This window comes from Neofelis nebulosa, chromosome 8 (genome assembly GCF_028018385.1).
Source record: "Neofelis nebulosa isolate mNeoNeb1 chromosome 8, mNeoNeb1.pri, whole genome shotgun sequence".
NCBI lineage: Eukaryota > Metazoa > Chordata > Mammalia > Carnivora > Felidae > Neofelis > Neofelis nebulosa.
In genome coordinates, this window is record NC_080789.1 from 22,803,864 (window position 1) to 22,829,103 (window position 25,240).

Below are 25,240 nucleotides of genomic sequence, written 5' to 3' on the forward strand. Positions count from 1 at the left end.
TGAATCAGATGGGCAGGGCCTACGAGTTCAGTTTTTGCTTTAATCCAATCCAGGGAAAACATTAAAGCACAAAGTTCCTTTAAAAAAGAAGTAAGAGAAGGACATTGTTAAAGACATCAAAGAATTTTAACTCTACCACTTTATAACTCTATCCTAACACTACTGAAAGAAATTTAGCAGATAACTAGAACTTAAGGACAAAAAAGGAAGTTTTTTAAAAAGAACCAAAGAAACATTAAAAACCTAAATATAAAATAGAAAGCCTCAAAAAATACTACAAGATACAGGCAAATATTTTTGTAACCCTAGAATGAAGGAAATGGTTGTAAGCATAACACCAAAGCAAAAATACAAAAAAAAAAAAAAAAAAAGAGAGAGAGAGAGAAAGAAGTGCACTTAACTACCATAAAAATTCAAACCTTTAATATAGTTGTAAACAATATAAATAAAATTTGACAAAAAATAAAAATATTTATTTATAACACTTATGATGAGGGCTCAATATTATTATTTTATAGAAAATTCTAATAAAATAAGATAAACACCTCACTAGAAAAATCTGGTAAAGGCAATGCACAAAATAAAAGGTCAAATGGCCAAAAACCTCACCAATAATCTAAATGAAACAACAAAGATTCAGCATTTTTTTTTAAACATGTTCTTTTTTTTTTTAATTTTTTTTTTTTAATGTTTATTTATTTTTGACACAGAGACAGAGCATGAACGGGGAAGGGTCAGAGAGAGGGAGACACAGAATCTGAAGCAGGCTCCAGGCTCCGAGCTATCAGCACAGAGCCCGATGCGGGGCTTGAACCCACAGACTGTGCGATCATGACCTGAGCCTAAGTCGGACGCTCAACCGACTGAGCCACCCAGGCACCCCAATTCAGCATTTTTTTAGTATCAAATTTCTAAAGACTAAAAGCAGTAATAAGAGGATTAGCTGGAATCAGAGGAAATGAACATTCTCACATACTGTTGGCAGTGATGTAACTCAGAGCATCCTTCTGGGGGGCAGTTTGGTAATCTATATTAACATTCAAATTGCAGGGGCATCTGAGTGGCTCAGTCAGTTAAATGTCCGACGTCAGCTCAGGTCATGATTTCATATACGGGTCTGAGCCCCAAACTGGGCTCTGTGCTGACAATGCAGATACTGCTTGGGATTCTCTCTGTCTCTGTCCCTCCCCCACTTGTATTTTCTCTCTCAAAATAAATAAATAAATTTAAAAAAAAATACAAACTCTACATACCATTTGACCCAGAAACTATGCTTATAAAAATATGTCCTGGGTCACCTGGGTGGCTTAGCCAGTTAGGTATCCGTTCATGAGCTCACGGTTTGTGGGTTTGAGCCCTGAAAATCAGGCTCTGTGCTGACCACTCACCTGGAGCCTGCTGCAGATTCTGCGTCTCCATCTCTCTCTGCCACTCCCTCACTCTCACTCTCTCTCTCTCAAAAATAAACATTTAAAAAAAATTTTTTTTAAATATGTCCTAAGAAAATAATCAGACAAGTGTCCTTTGGCAATCTAATTATCTATAAGCCAACTGGTCACTATACAATGAAACAGTATGAAGCTTTAAAAATTTTGTCACTCTATGAGGCGCCTGGGTGGCTCAATCAGTTGAGCATCCGACTTCAGCTCAGGTCATGAACTTGTGGTCCGTGGGTTCGGGCCCCGCGTCAGGCTCTGTGCTGACAGCTCAGAGCCTACAGCCTGCTTCAGATTCCGTGTATCTCTCTCTCTCTGCTCCTGCCCCACTCATGCTCTGTCTCAAAAATGAATAAATGTTTAAAAAAATTTTTGTCACTTACATAAATTGACATAAAAAGATGACCATGAAATGTAGGTTAGTGGGAAAAAAAAGATATGACTATTTCATTTTTTTTTTAATGTTTACCTATTTTGAAAGAGGGAGGGAGAGAGAGAATACCAAGCAAGCTCCACACTGTCAGAGCAGAGCCCAATGTGGGGCTTGATCCCACAAGCTAAAAAAGATCATGACCTGAGCCAAAATCAAGAGTCAGATGTTCAACTGACTAAGCCACTCAGGCTCCCCAAGACTATTTCTATTATGATCCTATTTTCGTTTTAAAGAATAAGTATATGTATCTGAGCAGAACAACTTAGAAAATTATACAAAAAAGCATTAACAATAATTGCCATCTTCATTTTCTTTTTAGTTTTCCTAAAGTTTTCCAATGAAAAACATTAAATATTAGAAATTACCTTTAAAAATCAGGAAAAAAAGTCTAAAATGGTGAGAAAAAACTGAATCCTGTCACACTATCAGACATGCCAAATTTTAAAAAGATGCACTGACCCAATAATCCCACTTCAAAAAAAATTTTGAAGGAAATAATGTAGGTACAAAGACAAGCAAGATTGTTCATTAAAGCATCATAAAGGCAAAAATCTGAAAACCTAAATGTGCAACAATTAAAGCAAATTTGGCACAGATATTTATCAGAGTATCTTCATTCCAATGCAGATTATTAAATGTAAACTGTATTTTGCTAGGTGAAAAAAAACAGGGTACAACAATACACCCTTTTTTTAACCAAGAGATAACATATCTAAGCATAGACAAATTACTCAAAGTACATACAGTTTTCCAAAATGTTAACATTTTGAATTAGTTGAAGTAATGACTTCAAATATCATCTATGTGGTGATGATACCCAAATGTTATCCATAATGTTATGGATACGTTAAATTAAGTTATATTAAAATTATGCTAATCTATAATTTTTCCCCAGAAATTCATATTCATATATCCAACTACATATTCATTATTTCCAGTCAGATGTCTTAAAAGTATAAGAAGCAGTATATTCAAAATGAGTTCCTAACACTCCCTTCACCCCCTGACAGACATCCGAATCTCAGTTCATATCAACTCCATTCTTTCTGTTGTACAAGCCTGGAGTAATCTTGTAATACACACCAATTCCATCAACAAATCATGATGATTCTGTACCATCACTTTCTCTTTCCATGCTTTTTTCTTTCTCTGAGCACTTACTACTCCCAAAATAGCATAAATTTATTTGTCCACTATTGGTCTCCCTAGAAAAAGTAAACTCAACGAGAGCAGGGACTTTGTGCCTATGGTATATCCTCACAATGGAAAACAATACCAGTACCTAACAGGCACTCAATAAATATTTGCTGAATGAATGAATATACTTTCCCATTCTTCATTCCTCTCAAAGTTTAAAATCCATACTGCCCAAAAAAGAAAGCTACTGGTAAGAAAAGAGTGAATTTTTAGGTGGTTCATTTACTAGATTTACTAAGGTACCTTTTTAAATCACTGTAGGTAAAAAGAGTAACAAAAACAAAAATACTTACATAGACTTTAATCTTATTTTTACAGGTAAAAGAAAATTCTAAACATAGGATGAAATAAAAGTGAGATAAAAAATAGTAATTTTTAAATGGGTCATCTTACTTTGTGCATGTTAGCACTAGCCATGTGGTAAGCCAGAAAATTGTACCAATACATGCAGTCCTCCTGATCTGGTGAAAGAGTATGTGGCTGGTGATGTCTCTGGAACTGAGTGACTAACTTCTTATGTAGATCCTGAAACACAAATGAAACATTTTAGAGGACAGAAACAATTTCATAACCTAAACATCACTATAGCTTACAAAGCTATTTAAAAATGTGCAGAGAATCAACCCAGAAAATACTTAATTTACAAAAGGAAAAGATAGTAGCTTTACACTGGAGAAACTAGCAGGTACCACTTTAACCAAGTGATCAACATTAACATCACTGACAATAAGAAATATCGACTTCCTAATATGATGCACTGAAGACACAACATAACTTTTGTGGTATTCTTGACAAAAAAATATAACCTTAATATAGCCAGGAGAAACAATCAGACAAACGAAACTAAGAGACTCTATACAAAATGACTGAGTAGTACTCTTCAAAAGTGACCATGAAAGATAAAGAAAGCCAAGAAATTTTCATAGATTTGAGGAAACCAGGGAAACATGACAATTATTATGCAATATGGGGTCTTGATCTGAACCACAAGAAGGGCATTAGTGGGAAAGCTGGTGAAATCCAAATAAAATCTGTAGGTTAGCTAACAATATTCTGTGATTGTCAATTTTTTGGTTTTGATAACTTTATTATAGTTACGTAAGATGTTAACACTGGGGGAAGCTAGATGAAGGTACATGCATAAAACTCTCTTTAACCCTAAAGACAGTTTTGCAACTTCTATAACCCTAAAATTTCAAAGTTAAAAATTAAAAAAAAAAATGCACAGAGATGCAAGTACCTGAAGCTGGTTGCGATTCTTTTCTATAAGGAAATCTACTTGAAGATCATGTAAATAATAACAAAATGATTTTCCATTCCGATCACAGAATAAGAGAGACTTATTAACAAACTCCTGCAGTATGTCTTCAACTTCTTCAGTTTCCATGTCCCAGAGAATACATAACACCTGGGAATCATTTTAAGCATTTAATGTATCACAAAATTACAATTACCAGGATTGCAGATAAGATGTTAACACACATAAACATACACACAAATCATATCATAAAGCCCTGAATAACAGCATCTCAATTTCATATGAAGAAGCTCAACTATTTGTCAAGATAGAAAAGAGAGATAACAAAGTCAGATGCTTCTCCAGCTTCACTAGAACTGAGAAATAGGAAACTAATCTGAGTTCAACACCAAGCTCTTGATGGAGACTAAGAGCAGTAGGATTTTTATATCCCCCACACCTCCTCAGTGACATGGGTCTTAACCTTCCAATATCCTCTATAACAACATCCTTGGTACTATATCAAAAGTTCCATGTCAAAAATACCCAATGATGAGGATTGCTGGTCCTTCTATTACCTTTGTAGGCACCTTAACATCCTTTTGAAGGATGGAAAGATCTGTATAATAATCTTTGATGTCCTCTCTGAGCATTTCAACACTTATAGACATGGCTTCATCCAGAGCCTCATAATCATAAAATGAAGATTTCCTTATTCTCTTAAATTGCTTATTCTGAAGTTGCCTAAGGTAGTAATCCCAACGGTTGGGAAAATCACGTAAAAGTGCACCAATTAAAGACACTACAAGAGGAGAACCTAAAAATAAAACAAAAAACAAAGTCACTGGGTTAATACTGTGTCATTTCAAAATTACCACTAAGAGTCACATTATTCTTAAAAAACAATTTCTGCTGCATGTTACCCAAAGCCTTAAAATATTTATAAAACTTGGATTCACTTTATGCATTTATTCTAAAGAAGGCATTAGAAATAAGAAATATTTCCTTTAAGGATATCCATCACAGCATTATTTATTTATTTTTTACTTTTCTAATGTTTATTTTTGAGAGAGAGACAGAGTGTGAGCAGGAAGGCGGGGGGGGGGGGGGGGGAACGGCAGAGATAGAGGAAGACGCAGAACTCAAAGCAAGCTCCAGGCTCCTCGCTGTCAACACAGAGCCCGATGCAAAGGCTTTGAACTCACAAACTATGAGATCGTGACCTGAGCTGAAGTTGGACATTTAACCAACTGAGCCACCCAGGTGTCCCTCAACACAGCATTATTTAAAATAGTGAAGGGGCGCCTGGGTGGCTCAGTCGGTTAAGCCTCCGACTTCAGCTCAGGTCACGATCTCACGGTCCGTGAGTTCGAGCCCCGCGTCGGGCTCTGGGCTGATGGCTCAGAGCCTGGAGCCTGCTTCCAATTCTGTGTCTCCCTCTCTCTCTGCCCCTCCCCCGTTCATGCTCTGTCTCTCTCTGTCTCAAAAATAAATAAACGTTAAAAAAAAAAAAAAAAAAAAAAAATTTAAAAAAAAAAAAAATAAATAAAATAAAATAAAATAGTGAAAAATCTGGGGCGCCTGGGTGGCTCAGTCGGTTAAACTCAAAGTTTGTGAGTTTGGGTCTCGCATCAGGCTCTGTGCTAACAGCTCAGGGCCTAGAGCCTGCTTCCGATTCTGTGTCTCCCTCCCCTCAGCTCCTCCCCTGCTCACACTCTATCTCTCTCTCAAAAATAAAGATTTAAAAAAAAATTTTTTAATACTAAAAAATCTTTTTTTTTAAATTTATTTATTTATTTGTGGGGGGCAAGGAGGAAGAGAATCCCAAGAAGGCTCCCTCCACACTATCAGTGCATGGAGCAGATGTGGGACTTGAACTCACAAACCATGAGATAAAGACCTGAGCCGAAATCAAGAGTTGGTCACCTACCCAAATGAGCCACCCAGGTGCCCCTGAAATAGTGAAAAATCTTAAACAACAATAGAGAAATGACTGAATAAATTGAAGTTATCACAATATTATGCCACTAATAACTTTTTTCAAAACATAGTTAATGACATAATATTCAAGATTTGTTATATGAAAAAAGACAAGATTCAAATTATGCATACCATTGTAATCTGAATATTTTTTTCAAAGTTTTATATGTCCTAAAAGACTGAAATACTCTTGTGATGATAATAATTATCAGGTTTATGGATAATTTCTCTTTTTTCTTTATCATTTCACACATCTTTTAAATGTTTCAAAATAGGGGCGTCTGGATGGCTCAGTTGGCTAAGCGTCAGACTTGGGCTCAGATCATGATCTCGCAGCTTGTGAGTTCAAGCCCTGCATCAGGCTCTGTGCTGACAGCTCAGAGCCTGGAGCCTGCTTCGGATTCTGTGTCTCCCTCTCTCTCTGCCCCTCCCCTGTTCATGCTCTGTCTCTCTCTGTCTCAAAAATAAATGTTTAAAAAAAAAAAAAATTTAAAAAAAATTTTTTTTAAGTCTTGAAAAAAATTTAAAAAATAATAAATGTTTCAAAATGGACAAACATCACCTTCACAATTAGAATACAAATGAAGTATTCTTTTCTAAGATATTTTTTAAAAGTCAATTAGCTCAGGGGCACCTGGGTGACTCAGTCGGTTGAGCGCCCAACTTCGGCTCAGGTCATGATCTCACAGCTCGTGAGTTCAAGCCCCACGTCAGGCTCTGTGCTGACAGCTTGGAGCCTGCAGCCTGCTTAGGATTCTGTGTCTCCCTCTCTCTCTGCCCCTCCCCTGCTCATGCTCTGTCTCTCTCTCTCAAAAATAAATAAACATTCAAAAAAAAATTTTTTTAAGTCGATTAGCTCAAAACGAACTATCTGATAGCAGAATGAAAAAACAAGGTCTGTTGAAGCATTAACAACAGTGGAAGAAATAATCTTAAGAACTGATAGGACTATTTACAATTTTAAATTTCTGTATGTCAAATAAAATACTACAAATGAAATTAAAAAGCAGACAAAAAACTGGGGAAAGTATTTACAAAAAATGGCAAAGAGCTAATAGCTTCAATAGAGTGCCAAAAGTCAATTAAAAATCTGCTATCACAAAGAAAGGTGAGTCAAGGATAATTTCTTAAAATGCAAATATTCAATAAAGAAGTAAAAGGTTTAACTTCACTTAACTTCATAAAAAATGCAAATTAAGAGAACACCATGTTACATACAAAATTAGAATACTATTTTTATAAAATCAACCAAAAAAAATTAAAACTCTGATTCTCATATTTTTTTATTCTTTGACAAAGTCATGTCTTTATCTAATGTCTCCCACTAACATATCATGGGTGTTCATTAAATATTATTTTAATGAATAAATGAATACCAAAATATTATTATCTATTTAGGGTATCAAAGAAAAACCTAAAATACTCTAGGTTCTAGAATACAATATTCTAGTAAAGTTTCTGGATGTTCATGTGCTAAATTGTCATACTTATTAGCTTAATTTACAAAAGGATAAAATTAGTATCTCTATAACCCTCTCATACACAAAATAAATAACCATACCTTTACATTCTTTTATAATACTGTGAGCTTGTTCTGGCAAATCTGCTTTCTTCATATTAACAAAAAGGGATAAAATTTCAAGTCCTTTTTCTTTTCCTAAGCCACTCTCCACAGAGACTACATATTTAGGGCCTGTAACAAAATCACACGATATAAGTAATTTGGTTAAAATATATATAAATCTAATTGAATTAAAACATAAAGGTAGTAAAAAGCATATTAACCCTTACCCATTACTGAATCTGTAACACTCTTGTCTCTGGTTGTAATAAGAATCTGACACTGATTGTCAAAAGCTTTTAATACCCAAGGATCCCAAACATCATCCAAGATCAACAGAGACCTAATTTTAAAAAAACAAAAACTTGTATTAAGTCACTAATGACATTTATTTAAAGCTTCCTTCTAATGTCTTTTAAAATTTACAAAATAAAAGATATGTATTTCATGGCTCCTCCCCTTTGCTATATTCGTTTCACAATATACTGATACAAATAAGGGAAAAAAAATTAGACTTTCCTCTCTTCCAACCCAAAACAATGAATGCATTTTATTATTTTCTTAAGTTTACTTATTTATTTTGAGAGAGAGAGAGAGAGAGTGTGTGTGCGCAGGGGAGAAGGAGAGGCAGAGAGAGGGAGAGAGAGAATCCCAAGCAGGCCCCACACTGGCAGGCTCAGTCTCATGAACTGTGAGATCATGACCTGAGCCAAAATCAAGAGTCGGAAACTTAACTGAGCCATGCAGGCACCCCAATGAATGCATATTAAAGTTAAGAAACCTATAAAAACAGAACCGTGTAGGTATTAAAAAGTGGTTACCAAGTGCCTTAAAAGAAGTTTCCAAGTAATGAGGTTTTTCTAATTTAGTCTTTAAGTACCAAAACCAAATGAGAAATGAGCTCAAGGTTAGCATTAGAATCAATCATATAACAATGACCATTTTAGCCTTTTTTTTTACCTACAAAACTAGCAATTTCATATGTTCTAACATAATGCACTAGCAAGAATATTACCTTTCATTTGGTACACTAGTGGGGGTTTTTTCCATCTATAAGTCAGTTTATTTATTCCTAATGAACCTCTGTGCCAATTCTTAATTGGTTTCTCCAAAAACTTTTTTGAACTCAGCAGAACATACAGAGAAAAAAATACAACTAAAAGCTGATAGGGTAATTATACACTAGCATTTTTATACTAATGGCACATCACTTCTGTGCATTACAAAAAAAGACTCTGGTTACACATACAGCCTGGCAAATTGCCAAAGCATAAACCACAATGATGTTGATAAACAAAACGAATGACAGGGTGCCTGGGTGTCTCAGTTAAGCATCCTACACTTGATTTCAGCTTAGACCATGATCTCTCAGTTGGTGAGACTGAGCCTCATGTCAGTCTCTGCACTCACAGAGCAGATCCTGCTTGGGATTCTCTCTCTCTCTGCCCCTCCCCCACTCATACACATCCACACACACACTTTCTAAAAATTAAATTAAAAAATAAATTTTAAAACAATTTAAAAAATAAAACAAAATGAATGACTTTATAAGCCATGGCCTGATACATGTGTTAGCATTTACAGTATTTTCCTACACAGAAATCACTTTTACTTTCATAGGGAAGGGAAGCAGAACTAGGGAGAAGTTACTACACAGGAAAAGAGTATTAGTTAGTGGTCTCAATCCCATTTCCTCCAGGAAAATAGATACCAGTGACTATCAAGGGAAGGGGGCAATAACAGAGGGATCTGGAAGAGAAAGAAGCCAGAGAGAAGGGAGCTTGTCCTCTGTATTATGCATCCATTAAGAATCAACTACGAGGCTTTTCCCAAATTACTACTCTCACTCAATATTCTGATATTAATCCCTTACCAATTTAAGAATCACTGCCATACTCACCACTGTTACATATGAAAGTGTACTGCATCATCAGCTACACTGCAGCATTAAAAAAAAGTTCAGAGCCATTACCTAATTCTCACCCAATTTACTGCTGAACTCCCAAGGAAGGCTTTATTCATCATTGTACTTGCAACACTTGACCCAGAACCTGGCAGAACACTCAATGTTGGTTAAATGAACCAATGAAAGAATGGTTGTTAGATCAGGGAAATCAAAGTGATGACTGAATCCCAGCTGGTTAACCATTGATGATTATATTGTTAACATAAGCAGCAACCAAGCTATTGTCTCCCTTCTGGCTAATGAAAATTGCAAAACAGTTGATAACAGCGCCTGGCACATAATTATAATCTTATTTATTGAATGAATTATTTAAATAAACAAACAAAACACACTCTTAAAGTACATGGAAGTAGAAAAGTTAGATATACATATATCCAAAATTTAATACAACACAACAGAAGGGTCCCATTAAATAAATAACCCTTTTACCAGGTGCCTATATTTATTCGGTCTCTTGTTCGGTGTTATCCATCAGAAACAACAGATTCAGGAGCACCTGGGTAGCTCAGCTGGTTAAGCTTCTGACTCTTGATCTCAGCTCAGGTCATGATGTCATAGTCATGAGATCAAGCCCTGCATCTGGCTCTGTGCTGGGTGTGGAGCCTGCTTGGGATTCATTCTCATTCTCTCTCTCTCTCTCTCTCTCTCTCTCTCTCTCTCTCTCTCTCTCTCTCTCTCTCTCTCTCTCTCTCTCTCTCCCTCCCTCCCTCCCTCCCTCCCCCTCTCATTGCCCCTCCCCTGCTGACACACACACCGGTGCACACATATGCTCGCTCTCTAAAAATAAACATAAAAAAATAAAAAGAATGGATTCAAGGTAAGAAGCTTGCATTTTCTAGCAAAGATCACTAACCAACTCACCTTCTTAAGAAATATTTCTTGAGCACCCCAGTGGTAGATAAGAGACATAGTAGTAGAATGCAAAGAAAAGTAGCAATTTTTGCCCAGTGGCAGCCACTTTTGTTTTAATACAAGACAAAGAACAGCAGAAAAGCAATGGTTCATTCTTAGATCTCTACTGAGGAGCAAGAAAAGGGTATGATGTTCTCAAACTGTCAGCAGTTAAGTCTCATTGGGACTTCATACATTAAATTTTTCTATCTGTACCGTGGGTGTTTACGCAGCATCAGAACGCGAAGGCGGTCTTTAGCCTCTTCAATATTGAGTGGAAGCCTCTGGGAGAAACTCTCATCCTGATCCAACCGTGCGCAAAGATTCTGCAGTTTCATCAGAAGCCCAGACTTGTCTTGTTTCCCAACTGAAACCCAGTGCACACCCCCTGGGAAACAACCTAGGAAAAAAAATAATAAACTTAAGGCCTTTGAACAGGTGTCCTCCTTTGAAAGATTTTGGTGATTAGATTTGCTCCAATTTCAACCTCATCCTATCTTTAATTTCTCTTGATTCAGTGTATACATTTCGCTTGTAGAGTACTGTCGAGCTTTATAACCTGAATCTAAGAAGAGCTGAAGATGTGAAGAAACTGAAGTTTGAAATAAATCCGTTTATCGGTAAAATCTTACCAAACTAAAATTTAGTTTTTGTCCTATGTCATCAATGATCACTGTAAAACATAATTTCTCAAACTCAGTACTTTTGACATTTTGGGCCAGATAATTCTTTATTGTAAGGAACTTTCCTGTGCATCGTAGGATGTTTAACAGTCTCCCTGGCCTCTACCCACTATATGCTAGTAGCATTCCTCCTCCCTGGTTATGACAACCAAAGATATCTCCAAACATTGTCAAATGTCCCCCTGGGGGCAAAATTGCCTCTGACTGAGAACCACAGATATCCAGGAACACATAACTCACTCATTATGGTTCTTGTATAGAAACTTAAAGTAAGAAGTTAGGTTCAAGTCTGGCTCTACTGCTTACTAGCTATGCTATCTTTAGCAAATCACTTAACCTCACTTTCATTTGTTATACTGACGTATACTAAGGTATTATTTACCTTACCTATTTCAGAGTTACACTGAGAAATTAATAACATGTAAATTTGCTATGTTGTTAACTGTAAGGTATTATAACAGACAGGATTACTAGTGATATGGATCTGAGAGCACCTTGCAAATATTAAGCTTTGAAGTAGTAGGTACCATATAAGAATGGAAATTATTATTACTGTTACTTTCAACTGTTAACATCATTATCATTGCTAATTAAGCCACAGTGTATCTTACAATACATATTTTTACTTACATAGGTATCAGGAGCCAAAAATCTTAAGCCTTCATAGACTATACTTAATCAGCTCCGTGTATAGATTAAAAAAAAAAAAAAAAAAAATGCAAGAAGGGTCCCTATGTGTAAAATATGGTGAGCAGTAGCATTAGACCATACCAGTGGCATTAACCATAAAGATTTATATTAGGTAATCATAAATAGTATAAGAAAAAACAGAAAATAGATAAAGATTAATAAGTTATAACATACCAAAGGGCAATTTTTGTTTACTGGTATTTACAAATAATTAAGTACAAAAATCACTATTATAAAAACTTAGTCATCCAAAAGAAAGATCTGTATAAATGCAAAGACCTACTTATGACAGATATTCTAAGGGTTCTACATATTAATCTATTTTTAATCCACATAGTAAACTATTAGGAAGACACTTATTTTCCCCATTTTATAGATAAGGAAACTGAGGTATAGGAAGATTGAGTAGTTTGTCCAAAGTTACACAGGTTAATAAGTAGAGCTGGGATTCAAACCTCCAGCACCACTGCTCATTCTAAACTATTCCGCCTCCTCAAGGATATTTACTGCAGCACTATTTTAACAGAAAAAATCTGGAAACAACCTGCAACGTCCACCCTAACCACCTCTTCCCAAGCCTGAGGCAGGACCAACTGAGGAAAGAGAAAACCTTACATATAAATGAAGTTTGGAATATTAAATAGGCCTTGACATTTTAATTATTGAAATTAGATTGCTGGAATGCAAACTGGTGCAGCCACTATGGAAAACAGTATGGAGATTCCTCAAAAAGTTAAAAACAGAACTATCCCATGGTCCAGCAATGGCACTGAGTATTTACCCAAAAAATACAGAAACACTAATTCAAAGGGATACATAGCAGCATTATCTACAATACCCAAATTATGGAAGCAGCTCAAGTACCCATCGATTAATGAATGGATAAAGATGTATATATACACAATGGAATATTATTCAACCACGAAAAAAGAATGAAATCTTGTCATATGCAATGACACGGATGAAGCGACAGAGTATAATGCTAAGAGAAATAAATCAGAGAAAAACAAATACCATAGGATTTCACTCATGTGGAATTTAAGAAACAAAACAAATGAGCACAGGGAAAAAGAGAGATAAACCAAGAAACAGATTCTTAACTATAGAGAACAAACTGATGGTTACCAGAGGAGAGGTGGGAGGGGGGATGGGTTAAATAGGTGATAGGATTTGTTTGGGATGATGTATGGAACTGTTGAATCACACTATACTGCATACCTGAAATAAATATAACCTTGTAAAGAATAAAGTTACAGTTACATCAAAAAAAATTTTAAAAGAAGTACACTTGTGATGAGCACCAGATGATGCAGAATTGTTGAATAGCTGTATCATATACCTGAAACTAATCCAACACTGTATGCTACCTAACTGGAATTAAAATAAAAACTTAAAAAAAAATTAGATTGTTTTTAAAATTTGAAGTGACCTGGGGACTCTGAACCTGTACAAGGTGAGGGAAAGAATCAGTCCCAGGGAAGTTTTGAACAGGCAACACGGGAAAAAAGTTGTTTTTTGATTACACCCTATAAACTTCAATGCAATAATTATACATAACTAAACCTAGCAAAATTGCCAAGGTTTATGGTCATAAATTTACACTGGAACTAAGTTGGGTGATTTTCTTCAGCAAAGAGGAAGGAAATTATGGTCTGGATGAAGCAATGTGGAATAAGCAAGTAACTGTCTGGATGAAGCAATGGGGAGTAAGCAATTAGATCCCATCTCCTAGCAGAGAAGAAGCAATCAGCTTTTACCCAAGTAAGGAGAAACTAAAGAGCCGAGAGCATGTGCTGAGAAGCAACTGAATAATGGGCAATAAAAACCTAGGTCTGAGCCTAGGAGGGTGCTAATGGGATAAATAGTGAGGATATTATGGAATCAAGAAGAAATAAGTCTTGATAGATCAGAAAACTGTAGTAGTGAACTTGAAGAATAGAATAGGTGGAGGTGGGCAAAGGGTAGAACAGGTTTAACGTTAAGATTTCAAAAGTAGTATAATTTCCGGTATTGGCAAGGACAAGGGTCCAGTCTGTGATCAAAGAAGCAAATGGCTAAAGGAAAATAAAGACAATGGTCACTGCAGATAAAGAAATCAAGAAACTGAGAGGCCAAGGTTTTGGATGACTCATCTATATAAATGTCAACTGATCTTACTAAGAGTGTCAACAGAAGAAGAGCTTAAATTTATAATTAAGAACTCCAATCATCAATGAATGAGAACAATATCATAACTGGGAAGGATCAGAGAAATGAACTTCAAAGGACAAAGACTTTAGCTGGAAAAGGGAGTATTAATGGTCTGGATGAGGCAACAGAAAGCAAGGACAACATCAAACACTTCCTAGTGCTTAAGTATATAGGGTGTAAAGGGAAAAAAGTTGCCAAACCATGGAAGGTAGCTATGGAGAATGTGGTATTGGGGGGGGGGGGGGGAAGCAGTGGGGGAATGCCCAATTTTAGATAAGGCAAGGAAATAAACATTCTCAGAACAGGTTGATAAGATAGAGTAAGATAGAGGAGTTTCCTGATCACAAAGGAGAAAACCTAGGGGATAAGACAGAAAAGCTTGGGAATGAGAGGAGGAAACCTAGATCAGAATTGGCAATGTACTAACTAGTAACCGCATGAGAATCTAAAAGATAACAAATGACCGGGAGATAGAGAATTCTGCAAGGAACTAGGGTAAAGACAGTGCTGTGAAGCATGGTTTGATTATCAGTGAAAGCTTCTGCAAGCTCCCTTAGACTTCCCTCAGTATAAGTCTACATTTATGAAATAGTAAATCCCTGAGGTTTCCCTTAGTGTTACAGCTGCATTCTGTGTGTGCACAGGTTTGTAAATGTACAGGAAAAAAGTTTTGGAAAACTTCACTGTAAACTGTTAACCACAATTACCTCTGCTAAAGGATTTAGAATTTAGGAGAAAGGAAAAAAAAGCAAGTGAAAAGAATTTTTACTCTTTTTTAAATGAAAATACTACTTTTGTAATTTTTTTTTTAAATTTTTTTTTTTTTCAACGTTTTTTTATTTATTTTTGGGACAGAGAGAGACAAAGCATGACCGGGGCAGGGGCAGAGAGAGAGGGAGACACAGAATCGGAAACAGGCTCCAGGCTCCGAGCCATCAGCCCAGAGCCTGACGCGGGGCTCGAACTCACGGACCGCGAGATCGTGACCTGGCTGAAGTCGGACGCTTAACCGACTGCGCCACCCAGGCGCCCCAATTTTTTTAAAGATTTTATTTGTAAGTAATCTCTACACCCAATGTGGGGCTCAAACTTACAACCCCAAGATCAAGCATTACATGCTCTACTGACTGAGCCAGCCAGGCACCCCTACTTTTGTAACATTTAAAACAGATTTTAAACTACCTGTTGCTCCTAAGGTTTTATGTTTTGTTTTTTTTTAATGTGTGCATTCCATTTAAAATTTCTTAAAAATCGAGGCACCTGAGTGGTTTAGTTGGCTAAGCGGCTGACTCTTTATTTCAGCTCAGGCCATGATCTCAAAGTCCACACTGTCAGCACAGAGCCTACTTGGGAATGACTGATTCATTCATTCTCTCTCTCTCTCTCTCTCTCTCTCTCTCTCTCTCTCTCTCTCCGCACCCCCTCCCCCCCCCCCCACGTTGTGTTCATGCACACTCTCCCTCTCTCTCTCTCTCTCTCTCTCTCTCTCAGAATAAAGGAACTTAGGGGGAAAAAAAAGTCATCCCAGAGTAAAAGACAATGGAAAGTGTCCAGATGTAACTAGCTAATAAATTCCTCAGATTTAAATTTAAGTACCTATTACCTAGACCAAAGGTCTTTCTCTCCTAAAGACAAATACCATATGATATCACGTAAATGTAGAATCTAAAAAATAAACAAACAAAAAGCATAAACAGACCCATAAATACAGAGAACAAACTCATAGAAGGGAGGGGAGTGGAGACACTGGGCAAAATGGATGAAGGGGAGTGGGAGGTACAGGCTTCCAGTTATGGAATGAATAAGTCAAGGAGATGAAAGGTACAGCATAGGGAATACAGGGAATGGTATTATAATAGCACCGTATGGTGACAGATGGTAGCTACACTTGGGGTGATAATGTGTAGAGTCCTCAAATCACTATGTTGTATACCTGAACCTAATGTAACATTGTGTCAACTATACTTCAATTAAAAACAAAGTTTTTAAAAAATAATGGCACAATAATATGTTCAAAAGCAAAAAAAAAAAAAGTCTTTCTCTCCTAAATTTAAAACAAAAACATTAGGGCATTAGAAACATATCCAGGAGGCCCCTGGCTGGCTTAGTCGGTAGAACATGTGACTCTTGATCTCAGGGTCATGAGTTCAAGCCCCATGCTGGGTACAGAGTTTAATTAAAAAGAGAAAGAAAGAGAGAGAGAGAGAGAGAGAGAGAGAGAGGCTTAAAAAAAAAGAAACACATGCAAGAAAAAATAAAACACTGCTAGCTTTACAAAGAAAAACAAAGAGACCAGATGACCAACTCATCTGCAAATCTCCTACCATCACGGTATAACAGTATTAATTCCACATTTCAGAAAGAATGTAAACATCTTGACTATGGGCACAAGAGGGAGCAAGTCAGCCTTGAATGAGGCTTACACCTGTAATTCATTCAGGGGAACTTATTCACAAAAACACTGCCTTTAATCAGAGAAAAGTAACCCCATCCTACTTTCACATGTGATTTGTCATGGTAGCAATTAAAGATCTAATAGCATCAAAGAAATCTTAGGAAGGACAGAACGAATAGTAGACAGCCTCCAGATAAAGCTTCCATGCTTTAAAAACTCAGCATATATACACAGCGATATCAATGGTTTATAAACATGTTAACTCCTCCAGGCACCTGGGTAGCTCGGTAGGTTAAACGTCCGATTCTTGATTTCAGCTCAGGTCATGATCTCACAGTTTGTGAGTTCAAGCACCACAGAGTCTGCTTGGGATTCTCTCTCTCCCCCTCTCTCTGTCCCTTGCTCTATCACATATGCTCTCTCTACCTCTCTCTCTCAAAATAAATAAATAAACATTAAAAAAAAGGGGGGGGGCACCTGGGTGGCTCAGTCGGTTGGGCGTCCGACGTCAACTCAGGTCATGATCTCACAGCTTGTGAGTTCAAGCCCTGCATTGGGCTCTGTGCTGACAGCTCAGAGCCTGAAGCCTGCTTTGGATTCTGTGACTCCCTCACTCTCTGCCCCTTCCCAGCTCACACTTTGTCCCCCTCCCTCTCCCTCTCTCTCAAAAATAAACATTAAAAAAAAAATTTTAAAAACACCTGTGAACTCCTATTTTCCTACCCACACCCAAAATAAATAAAGGGTTGAACATTCGAAAGGAAACTGGGTTACTCGGGGCACCTTGTGTGGTTCAGTCAGTTAACCAACTGACTCTTGGTTTTGGCTCAGGTCATGATCTCACAGTTGGTGAGTTTAAGCCCCGTGTCAGCTCTGTACTGACAGTGCAGGGGCCTGCATTCTCCCTCTCTCTCCCTCTCCCTCTCTCTCTCCTCTCTCTTCTCTCTCTCTTTCCCTCCCCTACTCAAGCTCTCCCAAAATAAATAAAAATGAACTTAAAAAAAAAGGAAATTGGGTTACCTAAAAATGTATAGGCATAAATAGTTAAGAATCTAATATTCTTTATTATTTATAATAATTTCTTTAAACACCACCCTAAGACAACAGAAATTCTATAAGAACCAGTATTTTTTTAATTTTAATGTTTATTTTGTGACAGAGAGAGAGCATGAGCAAGCATGACCAGGTGAGGGGCAGAGAGGGAGACATAGAATCCAAAGCAGGCTCCCAACTCTGAGCTGTCAGCACAGAGCCCGACATGGGGCTCAAACCCATGAACTGTGAGATCATGACCTGAGCCAAAGTCGGACACTTAGCCAACTGAGCCACCCAGGTGCCCCCAGAACCACAGTGTTAATAAAGTTTGTAAACCTTACAGCTATCGACACTTACAAAAGAAAAAAAAAAGGTTTCATACTACAATTAAATGGCAAAAATCCAAGATTCCTATATTTTAGAATGGAAATGAACTCCAGTGACTAAAATTTATCTTCAGTAAAGTATCTACTCTTGAATTAGTGGATATACTAAAGCAGACTCCAAAAACATTAATGAACTAAATCTGAATAATAATACCATTTTAGAAGTACTTAAGCAAAATTCAAGAAGCACAAATTAGAAGACACAAAAATTCATTAATTTGACTATATCAGAATTAAAGATTTCTGTTAAAGACATCCAGGGCAAAGTTAATACAGACAAATAAAAAGAAGACATTTACATAATCTAAAACAGCATCAAATATCTAGAATATAAAAGAAACTCCTAGAGAGCAAAGAGAAAAAGAAATCTCAATGGAAAAACAGACAAATGATACAAATAAAATTAAAAAAAGGAAACCCAAAAAGCTAAAAAGCTTCCTTAGAAATAGTCAAACTCAAGTTATCAGAGAAATGCAAATTAAAAGATTATACTTGCTGACCTAGCAAAAAATTATAAATCTAGATACCTAGTGTCAATAAGGAAGTGAGATTATAGGATCCCTCGTACACTACTCGTGGGAACATACAGATTGGAGGGCAATCAAATCTGATGTCACCATTTTCTGTAATTTAGTGATTCTGTTCCTAGATACATACACTCAAAAAATTCTCACTTCTGTAAAAGTTCAGCCCAGCTTTGGTGGGGCTGCAAAGAGTTGGAGACCATCTATGTATCTATTAACTAGGGGAATAAACAATAAAATGTGCTAGATGCACCCCATGTAGGATAGCAATCAGGTGTAACAAATAAGATATATACCCAGCAACAAAGATAAATCTTAAAAACAGTGTCAAGAGAGGTAAGAAATAGAATAATTAACGCTATAACATTTACACAAATTTAAAATACCTGCCTACAAACAACACGTTTTACAAGAAAACATACATTACAAATATGCTTACAAAGAACATACATTAAATACACTGGAAGGATCACCTATGGGGAGGTGTGATCACCTATGGGGAGGTGATACAGTGATCAATATATTTGGTCTTCATCACTGTTCCCGGCACATAGCTGTAAAACCCTTGTAATTTCCCAAATAAGAGCCATAGGGACACCTTTTATAATATTTAGTTTTGTTCCCAGTTCCTGAAATAATGCCAGAGGTATAAAAGTGAAAATTATTCATATAAGACACTTTCAACCACACCTGAGTTTGTTAATAAAATTACTTTTGAAAAGGCTCAATATAATGGAAAAATGGGGACTGCTGCCAGGGAACCAACCATATAGAGGGTTGGAACTTCCAGCCCCATGCCCCAGATCTTCCAGACCTCTAGAGAGGGAAGAGAGGCTGGAAATTGAACTCAATCACTAATGGCCAATGATTTAATCACCTTCATTTTAATGAAGCCTCCCAAAAGGGGGGTATAGACAGCCTGTGCAATGAAGGTGTAGACAGAGTGGTATACTAGAGTTGTCAGGGAAGCTCAACACCCCTTCCCACATACCTTGCCCCTACTGCATCTCTTCCATCTGGCGGTTCCTCTTTTATATGCTTTTATAATAAACAAGTAATCTAGTACATAAAACGTTTTCCTTTGAAGCTACACTAGGGACACCTGGGTGGCTCAGTCGGTTAAGCATCCAACTTCAGCTCAGGTCATGATCTCACGGTTCATGGGTTTGAGCCTCGAGTGGGACTCCGTGCTGACAGCTCAGAGCTGGAGCCTACTTCAGATCTGTGTCACCTCTCTCTCTGCCCCTCCCTCCCTTTCTCTCTCAGAAATAAATAAACATTAAAAATATATATATTGAAAGTCACTCTAACAAATTAATCAAATCCAAGAAGAGGGAAAGTCCAATCTATAGTCATTTGGTCAGATGCACAGCTAACAACCTGGCTTGTGATTAGCATCTGAAGGATGGGAGGGATGGCAGGAGGGCAGTCTTACAAGATCAAGCCCTTAACCTGTGGGATCTGCCACTATTTCCAGGTACATAGTGTCAGAATTGAGTTAAATTGTAGAACACCCAGCTGGTCTTAAAGAATTACTGTGGAGATGAAACAGAAGAGGAGACACAATGGAAAAGTGTGTATTAAAGGAATGGACGGAAAGTGAGAATGGGAATTTTTTTTTAATATATGAAATTTATTGTCAAACTGGTTTCCATACAACACCCAGTGCTCATCCCAAAAGATGCCCTCTTCAATGCCCATCACCGACCCTTCCCTCCCTCCCACCCCCCCACCAACCCTCAGTTTGTTCTCAGTTTTTAAGAGTCTCTTATGCTTTGGCTCTCTCCCACTCTAACCTTATTTTTTTTTTCCTTCCCCTCCCCCATGGGTTTCTGTTAGTTTCTCAGGATCCACCTAAGAGTGAACACATATGGTATCTGTATTTCTCTGTATGGCTTATTTCACTTAGCATCACACTCTCCAGTTCCATCCACAGTACTACAAAGGGCCATATTTCATTCTTTCTCATTGCCACATAGTACTCCATTGTGTATATAAACCACAATTTCTTTATCAAGAATGGGAAATTTTTAAAAGAAAACAAACATAGTAGCTAAAAGCTAAGTCTTATACCAAAAAAAAAAAGAAAGAAAAAGAAAATAAAGAAAAGAAAAAGCTAAGTCTTACACAGACCCAATATGAAAACAGGTGTGAACTAAACAATGATTAATTCAATCCTCTATATATGAACATGAAATCTCAAAAAAGTATATGAAAGATATTAACTACATTATAAACTGGACTATTGCCAGTATCTTTGACATTTTCTCAAAACAAGCTGGTTAAAACTCTGAGACCACAATTTATACCATCTGATTCCTGGGTAATTAATTCCATAAGTTATTGGTCAATTTTAACCCCTAAAATTGAAAATTCACTTCAGTAACCTAGAGTGATTTAAACTGAGTTGAGCGGCATACTTCTAACCTTTAAATTAGTAAGCTATAAATATGTTTTTAAAAGGAAATTCATCATAATATTGTAAGGAAAATGCATTTCTTCACACTAAAAGAACTTAAACCAATTTTCACTCTGAAATACCCTTAGTGATCAACTTTGCAGTAGAGTGAGCGAATGAATAAATAAGTATTCAAATAAAACCTTAGCCATAAGACTTGGATGGAACTGAATCCCACAAACTTCTCTCTAATGACAACAGGGAAAAACCAAGGAATTGGGCATTTTTCTAACAAAAGAAGATCAATACTGCTGACAAGGGCTGTGAAGTATACACCAAAGCAGGGTGAGTACAACAGATGTGCCCTAGCCTTCATCTTTCTAAATCTCTTAAAGGCTTACTATTTATTCCATCATTAATTTTGTCATCTCATCATAAACTCTTTTAACTGCTTATTATGTATTATAAACAAAAAAGTTATTAACAACTAGAAGTCAAGAACCATCTTTAAATTCCACTTGAAGTCACTAATGAATGAAGGCAACCAAAGACTGATGGAGCTGTCTATGAATACCTTGAGAACCCACCAGATTCATTAAGATCAGCAGTACACCTGCGACACGTCCTAAACACTCTTCTGTACAGTATGTCCTTCCCCAGTCTATTCAATACCTTCACTGCTCTCCCAACCCTACCTAGTCTACCTAGCAAACTTCTATTATTCCTCCAAACTCCAGCTAAAATGTCATGTCATTAGAGGAGCCTGTCCTGTTCATCCTCTTCCCCCAGAGAGATAATACTTCCTTCGTTTGTTCTAACTTTGTACCACATACTTGTTTCTACTGCTCTGTTTGTCACATATAATTTGTTTACGTGTCTGTCTCCCCTACTTGACTGTGAATAAATTTCTTAGATGCACAGACTAGACCTTCCTTTTTGCCAAGCTCCATAGTAGGCTCTCAAACATTTGCTGAATACATGAATACCTGAAGCAAGAAGTCAGTCACTAGATGTCAAATGAATCTATAAAGCCTATCCACAGGGGCGCCTAGCTGGCTCAGTGAGTCGAGCATGGGACTCTTGTATTTATTTTATTTTTGAGAGAGACAGAGTGCAAGTGGGGGAGGGCAGAAAGGGAGACACAGAATCCAAAGCAGGCCCCAGTCACTGAGCTGTCAGCACAGAGCCTGATGCAGGGCCCAAACTTGTGACCAGTGAGATCATGACCTGAGCCAAAGTTGGACGCCCAATTGACTGAGTCACCCAGGTGCCCCATGGGACTCTTGATCTCAAGGTTGTGAGTTCAAGCCCTACACTGAGTGTAGTGATTTCTTAAAAAAAAAAAAACAAAAAAAAACCTAGGGGTGCCTGGTGGCTCAGTCAGTTAAGCATCTGACATCAGCTCAGGTCATGATCTCATGGTTTGTGAATTCAAGCCCCACATGAGGCTCTCTTGCTTTCAGCACGGAACCTGCTTCAGATCCTCTGTCTCCCTCTCTCTCTACCTCTCTCTCTCAAAAATAAATAACATTTTTAAAAATAAAAAAAAAAAGTAAATTAAAAAAAAGGCCTATCTGCAAAAACCCATTGGTTGCCATAGTCAATTCCCATTTTTCTCTTTTTCTTGGGGATTACATATAAGGTAGACAAGTTACTAAAAATTTTTTTCTTAAGAGAAGCCAGGATTTTTTTTTCCCCTCAAGATTTTTTAAGTAATCTCTATATCGAAAATCCAATATAGCGTTCAAACTCCCAACCCTGAGATCTAGAGTTCCATGCTCTACTGACTAAGCCAGCCAGGCGCCCCTAAAGATTTTTAAAGATAGACCACTGATGGAAGTAATTACAGAAATGGAATTAATAGTTTAATATAGGACGCCAAATACATGGGAGAATCACCACTAAGAGAATCATTAATGGAAATGAGTTTCCAAAACTCTCCTTCTCTATAGCACTCAACTGACAGGAATGTGTAAGTCCAATACTGCTTAAAAGACAGGGATATAAAGTGGACAACCTTTCAAAATCCTTTTTCAACTCTACAATCCCCTCAATTATTAAGATACAAGGGAACTAGATTCAATCCAGTAATAATAAGTGCCATCTAATAATGAATTTATTAGACTGGTTAGCCAAGCCTCTTTGTCTGGCTATTGGAGAATATTGGCCTGGAATTGGAGAATAACAGCTTCTCCAAGATGTTCACATCCTAACCTACAGAACTTGTAATCATAGTACCTTAAATGGCAAAAAAGGACTTTGCAGATGCAATTAAATTACGGATTTGGGGATGATATTATTCTGGATCATCCAAGGGCCCCTAGAAGAGGGAGGTAAAAAGGTGAGAGTCAGAGAAAGAGAGGCAGTGACAGAAGCAAAGATCATAAAGAGAGAAAAAGATCTGAAGATGCTATGTACCACCAGCTTGGAAAATGGAAGAAGGAACCATGACTCCAGGCCACCTCTAGAAGCTGGAAAATGCAAGGGAAAGGATTTTCCCTAGAGCCTCCAAAAGAAACTCAGCCCTGCTGACACCATGACTTTAGCCCAGTAAGAACTACTTTAGACTTCTCACTTCCAGAACTGTACAATAATAAATTTGTGTTGTTTTATGCCACCAAAGTTCTGGTAATTTGCTACAGCAGCAACAGGAAACTAATACCATGCTTCCTTAGCCAGCAACACATGGTAATCAAACTTACCATCTAAGAAAGAATGATCTCGAACAGTTTCTGCAGCTAAAACAGACTTCCCACAACCTGCCATTCCGTATATGATGACCCATCCTGGTTCACCATTTAGTTTGAAGAGGTTCTGCTGAATTGAGTTCACCAGTTTCTTCCTAGTAACAAAGACCACCGGCCTCTGTGGCACTCCACCTTCACACAGGACTGTCCTTACTGAAATCCAAAACAAAACAAGTATGAATGAACAGAACTTTGAAATGGTTACTCAGGTCATACCATAAAAGCCAAAGAAAGCAAGGCTGGGGCTTTAACCTCAGAACTTCCAAGAGAAGATGTGGCTAGCATACTAACCTCAATGTTCTGATTTCTCAGAACATAACAAAAAAAAAAAAATAGGCCTTTCAAGATGACTACAGATAATGGAAAGCTCCATCTGCATCTGCCCTTATACACCCTATTCCTCCTTAACTCTCCAATCTCTTTTTCTCATACTAAAGACTGGAAAGGATGGTGTAAAGGAATATGGAGTTCCTTTCAAGAACATAGATTTCTAAAGATTCTTATTCTTTCCTATGCATGAGCTCAATAAACACGGAACTGGAGAAGAGCTTAAATAAAAGCCTAAAAATTGTCTTTTTAATCCCTAAAAATGTGTATTGTTCCCTCAGCAGTAGACAGCTCCCTGGGCAAGAGGAAAATGTGAGTTAACATAGGTACAAGTAAATATATTTAAATTGGAAAACCTAACTATAATTTTTTCACATGCATTTTCAGTGAACCAGTCTCTTCAACAGACTCCATTTAAAATACGATAAAACTGCAGCAATGTAGCACTGTCATAGCAATGTGATATAAGATATAATGAATACAAACCATATGAAGTTATTCCACCAACTGAATCTTTGCCACCATTCGAAGAAGAGATGACAGGAATGCCACCATGAAGAAGGCCAGCAAGATCTTTATACCCTTCATGTATTAGAGCATTGTAGAATGATATGTAGGAATAATTATCTTTTTTAAGTATCATTTTAATTAGGAGAGCTGCTCGTTGCTGCTGAGTGGGCTAAAAAAAATAAGTAGTTTAGTATACTACAAAGAGTATGTTTGCAACATAAATTAGTGGAGACCAGTGCAAGTTCTGAAATAAATTTAAGAAAACTTTTTAAAGTCATCAAATAATTATATCAAACATTTTAAATAAAAATTGGAAAGAAAAAAAAACTTTATAGCAAAGACTGCTTCAGAGGGCTTTACCTCATTTTTTACTTTTTCCTCCTCTGATACTGTTAAAACTCCATCATTAATCATACGATCCATGATGTAGGACGTTTTAATGTCCTTTTCCAGGGCTTCTCTATGTTGAAGCAAACAGTTTCGAGCTTTTGCATCCATCCTCTCTCAAATTTTTCTCTAAGCTGTCAACCATCAGCTATGGACAAAACATCAAAATTTTTGTCAGGTCAATAAAGATATGAAAAGATGTGCAACATTACTGGTAATCAAGAAATAAAAGATTTTTTTTTGGCAAAGATTTTTAAAACTGGACAA

The 25,240-nt window shown here is 37.0% G+C and overlaps 1 protein-coding gene across 4 annotated transcripts in view; it reads right to left on the minus strand.

Annotated features, from left to right (window-relative positions):
- The window catches only part of APAF1 (apoptotic peptidase activating factor 1), a 93,482-nt gene that overhangs the window by 64,565 nt on the left and 3,677 nt on the right, over positions 1-25,240 (minus strand). For all 4 annotated transcript variants that reach the window (XM_058741685.1, XM_058741686.1, XM_058741687.1 and 1 more), the window contains exons 2-11: positions 24,947-25,121; positions 24,563-24,755; positions 23,705-23,902; positions 10,918-11,101; positions 8,075-8,187; positions 7,845-7,976; positions 4,882-5,120; positions 4,307-4,474; positions 3,460-3,591; positions 1-77 (exon numbers count right to left, since the gene is read on the minus strand). The exon at positions 1-77 is cut by the window's left edge and continues 37 nt beyond it. In XM_058741685.1, coding sequence (XP_058597668.1) covers positions 1-77; positions 3,460-3,591; positions 4,307-4,474; positions 4,882-5,120; positions 7,845-7,976; positions 8,075-8,187; positions 10,918-11,101; positions 23,705-23,902; positions 24,563-24,755; positions 24,947-25,084 — 1,574 coding nt within the window. In that variant the 5' untranslated portion in view covers positions 25,085-25,121. The remainder of the gene's footprint in view (positions 78-3,459; positions 3,592-4,306; positions 4,475-4,881; positions 5,121-7,844; positions 7,977-8,074; positions 8,188-10,917; positions 11,102-23,704; positions 23,903-24,562; positions 24,756-24,946; positions 25,122-25,240) is intronic.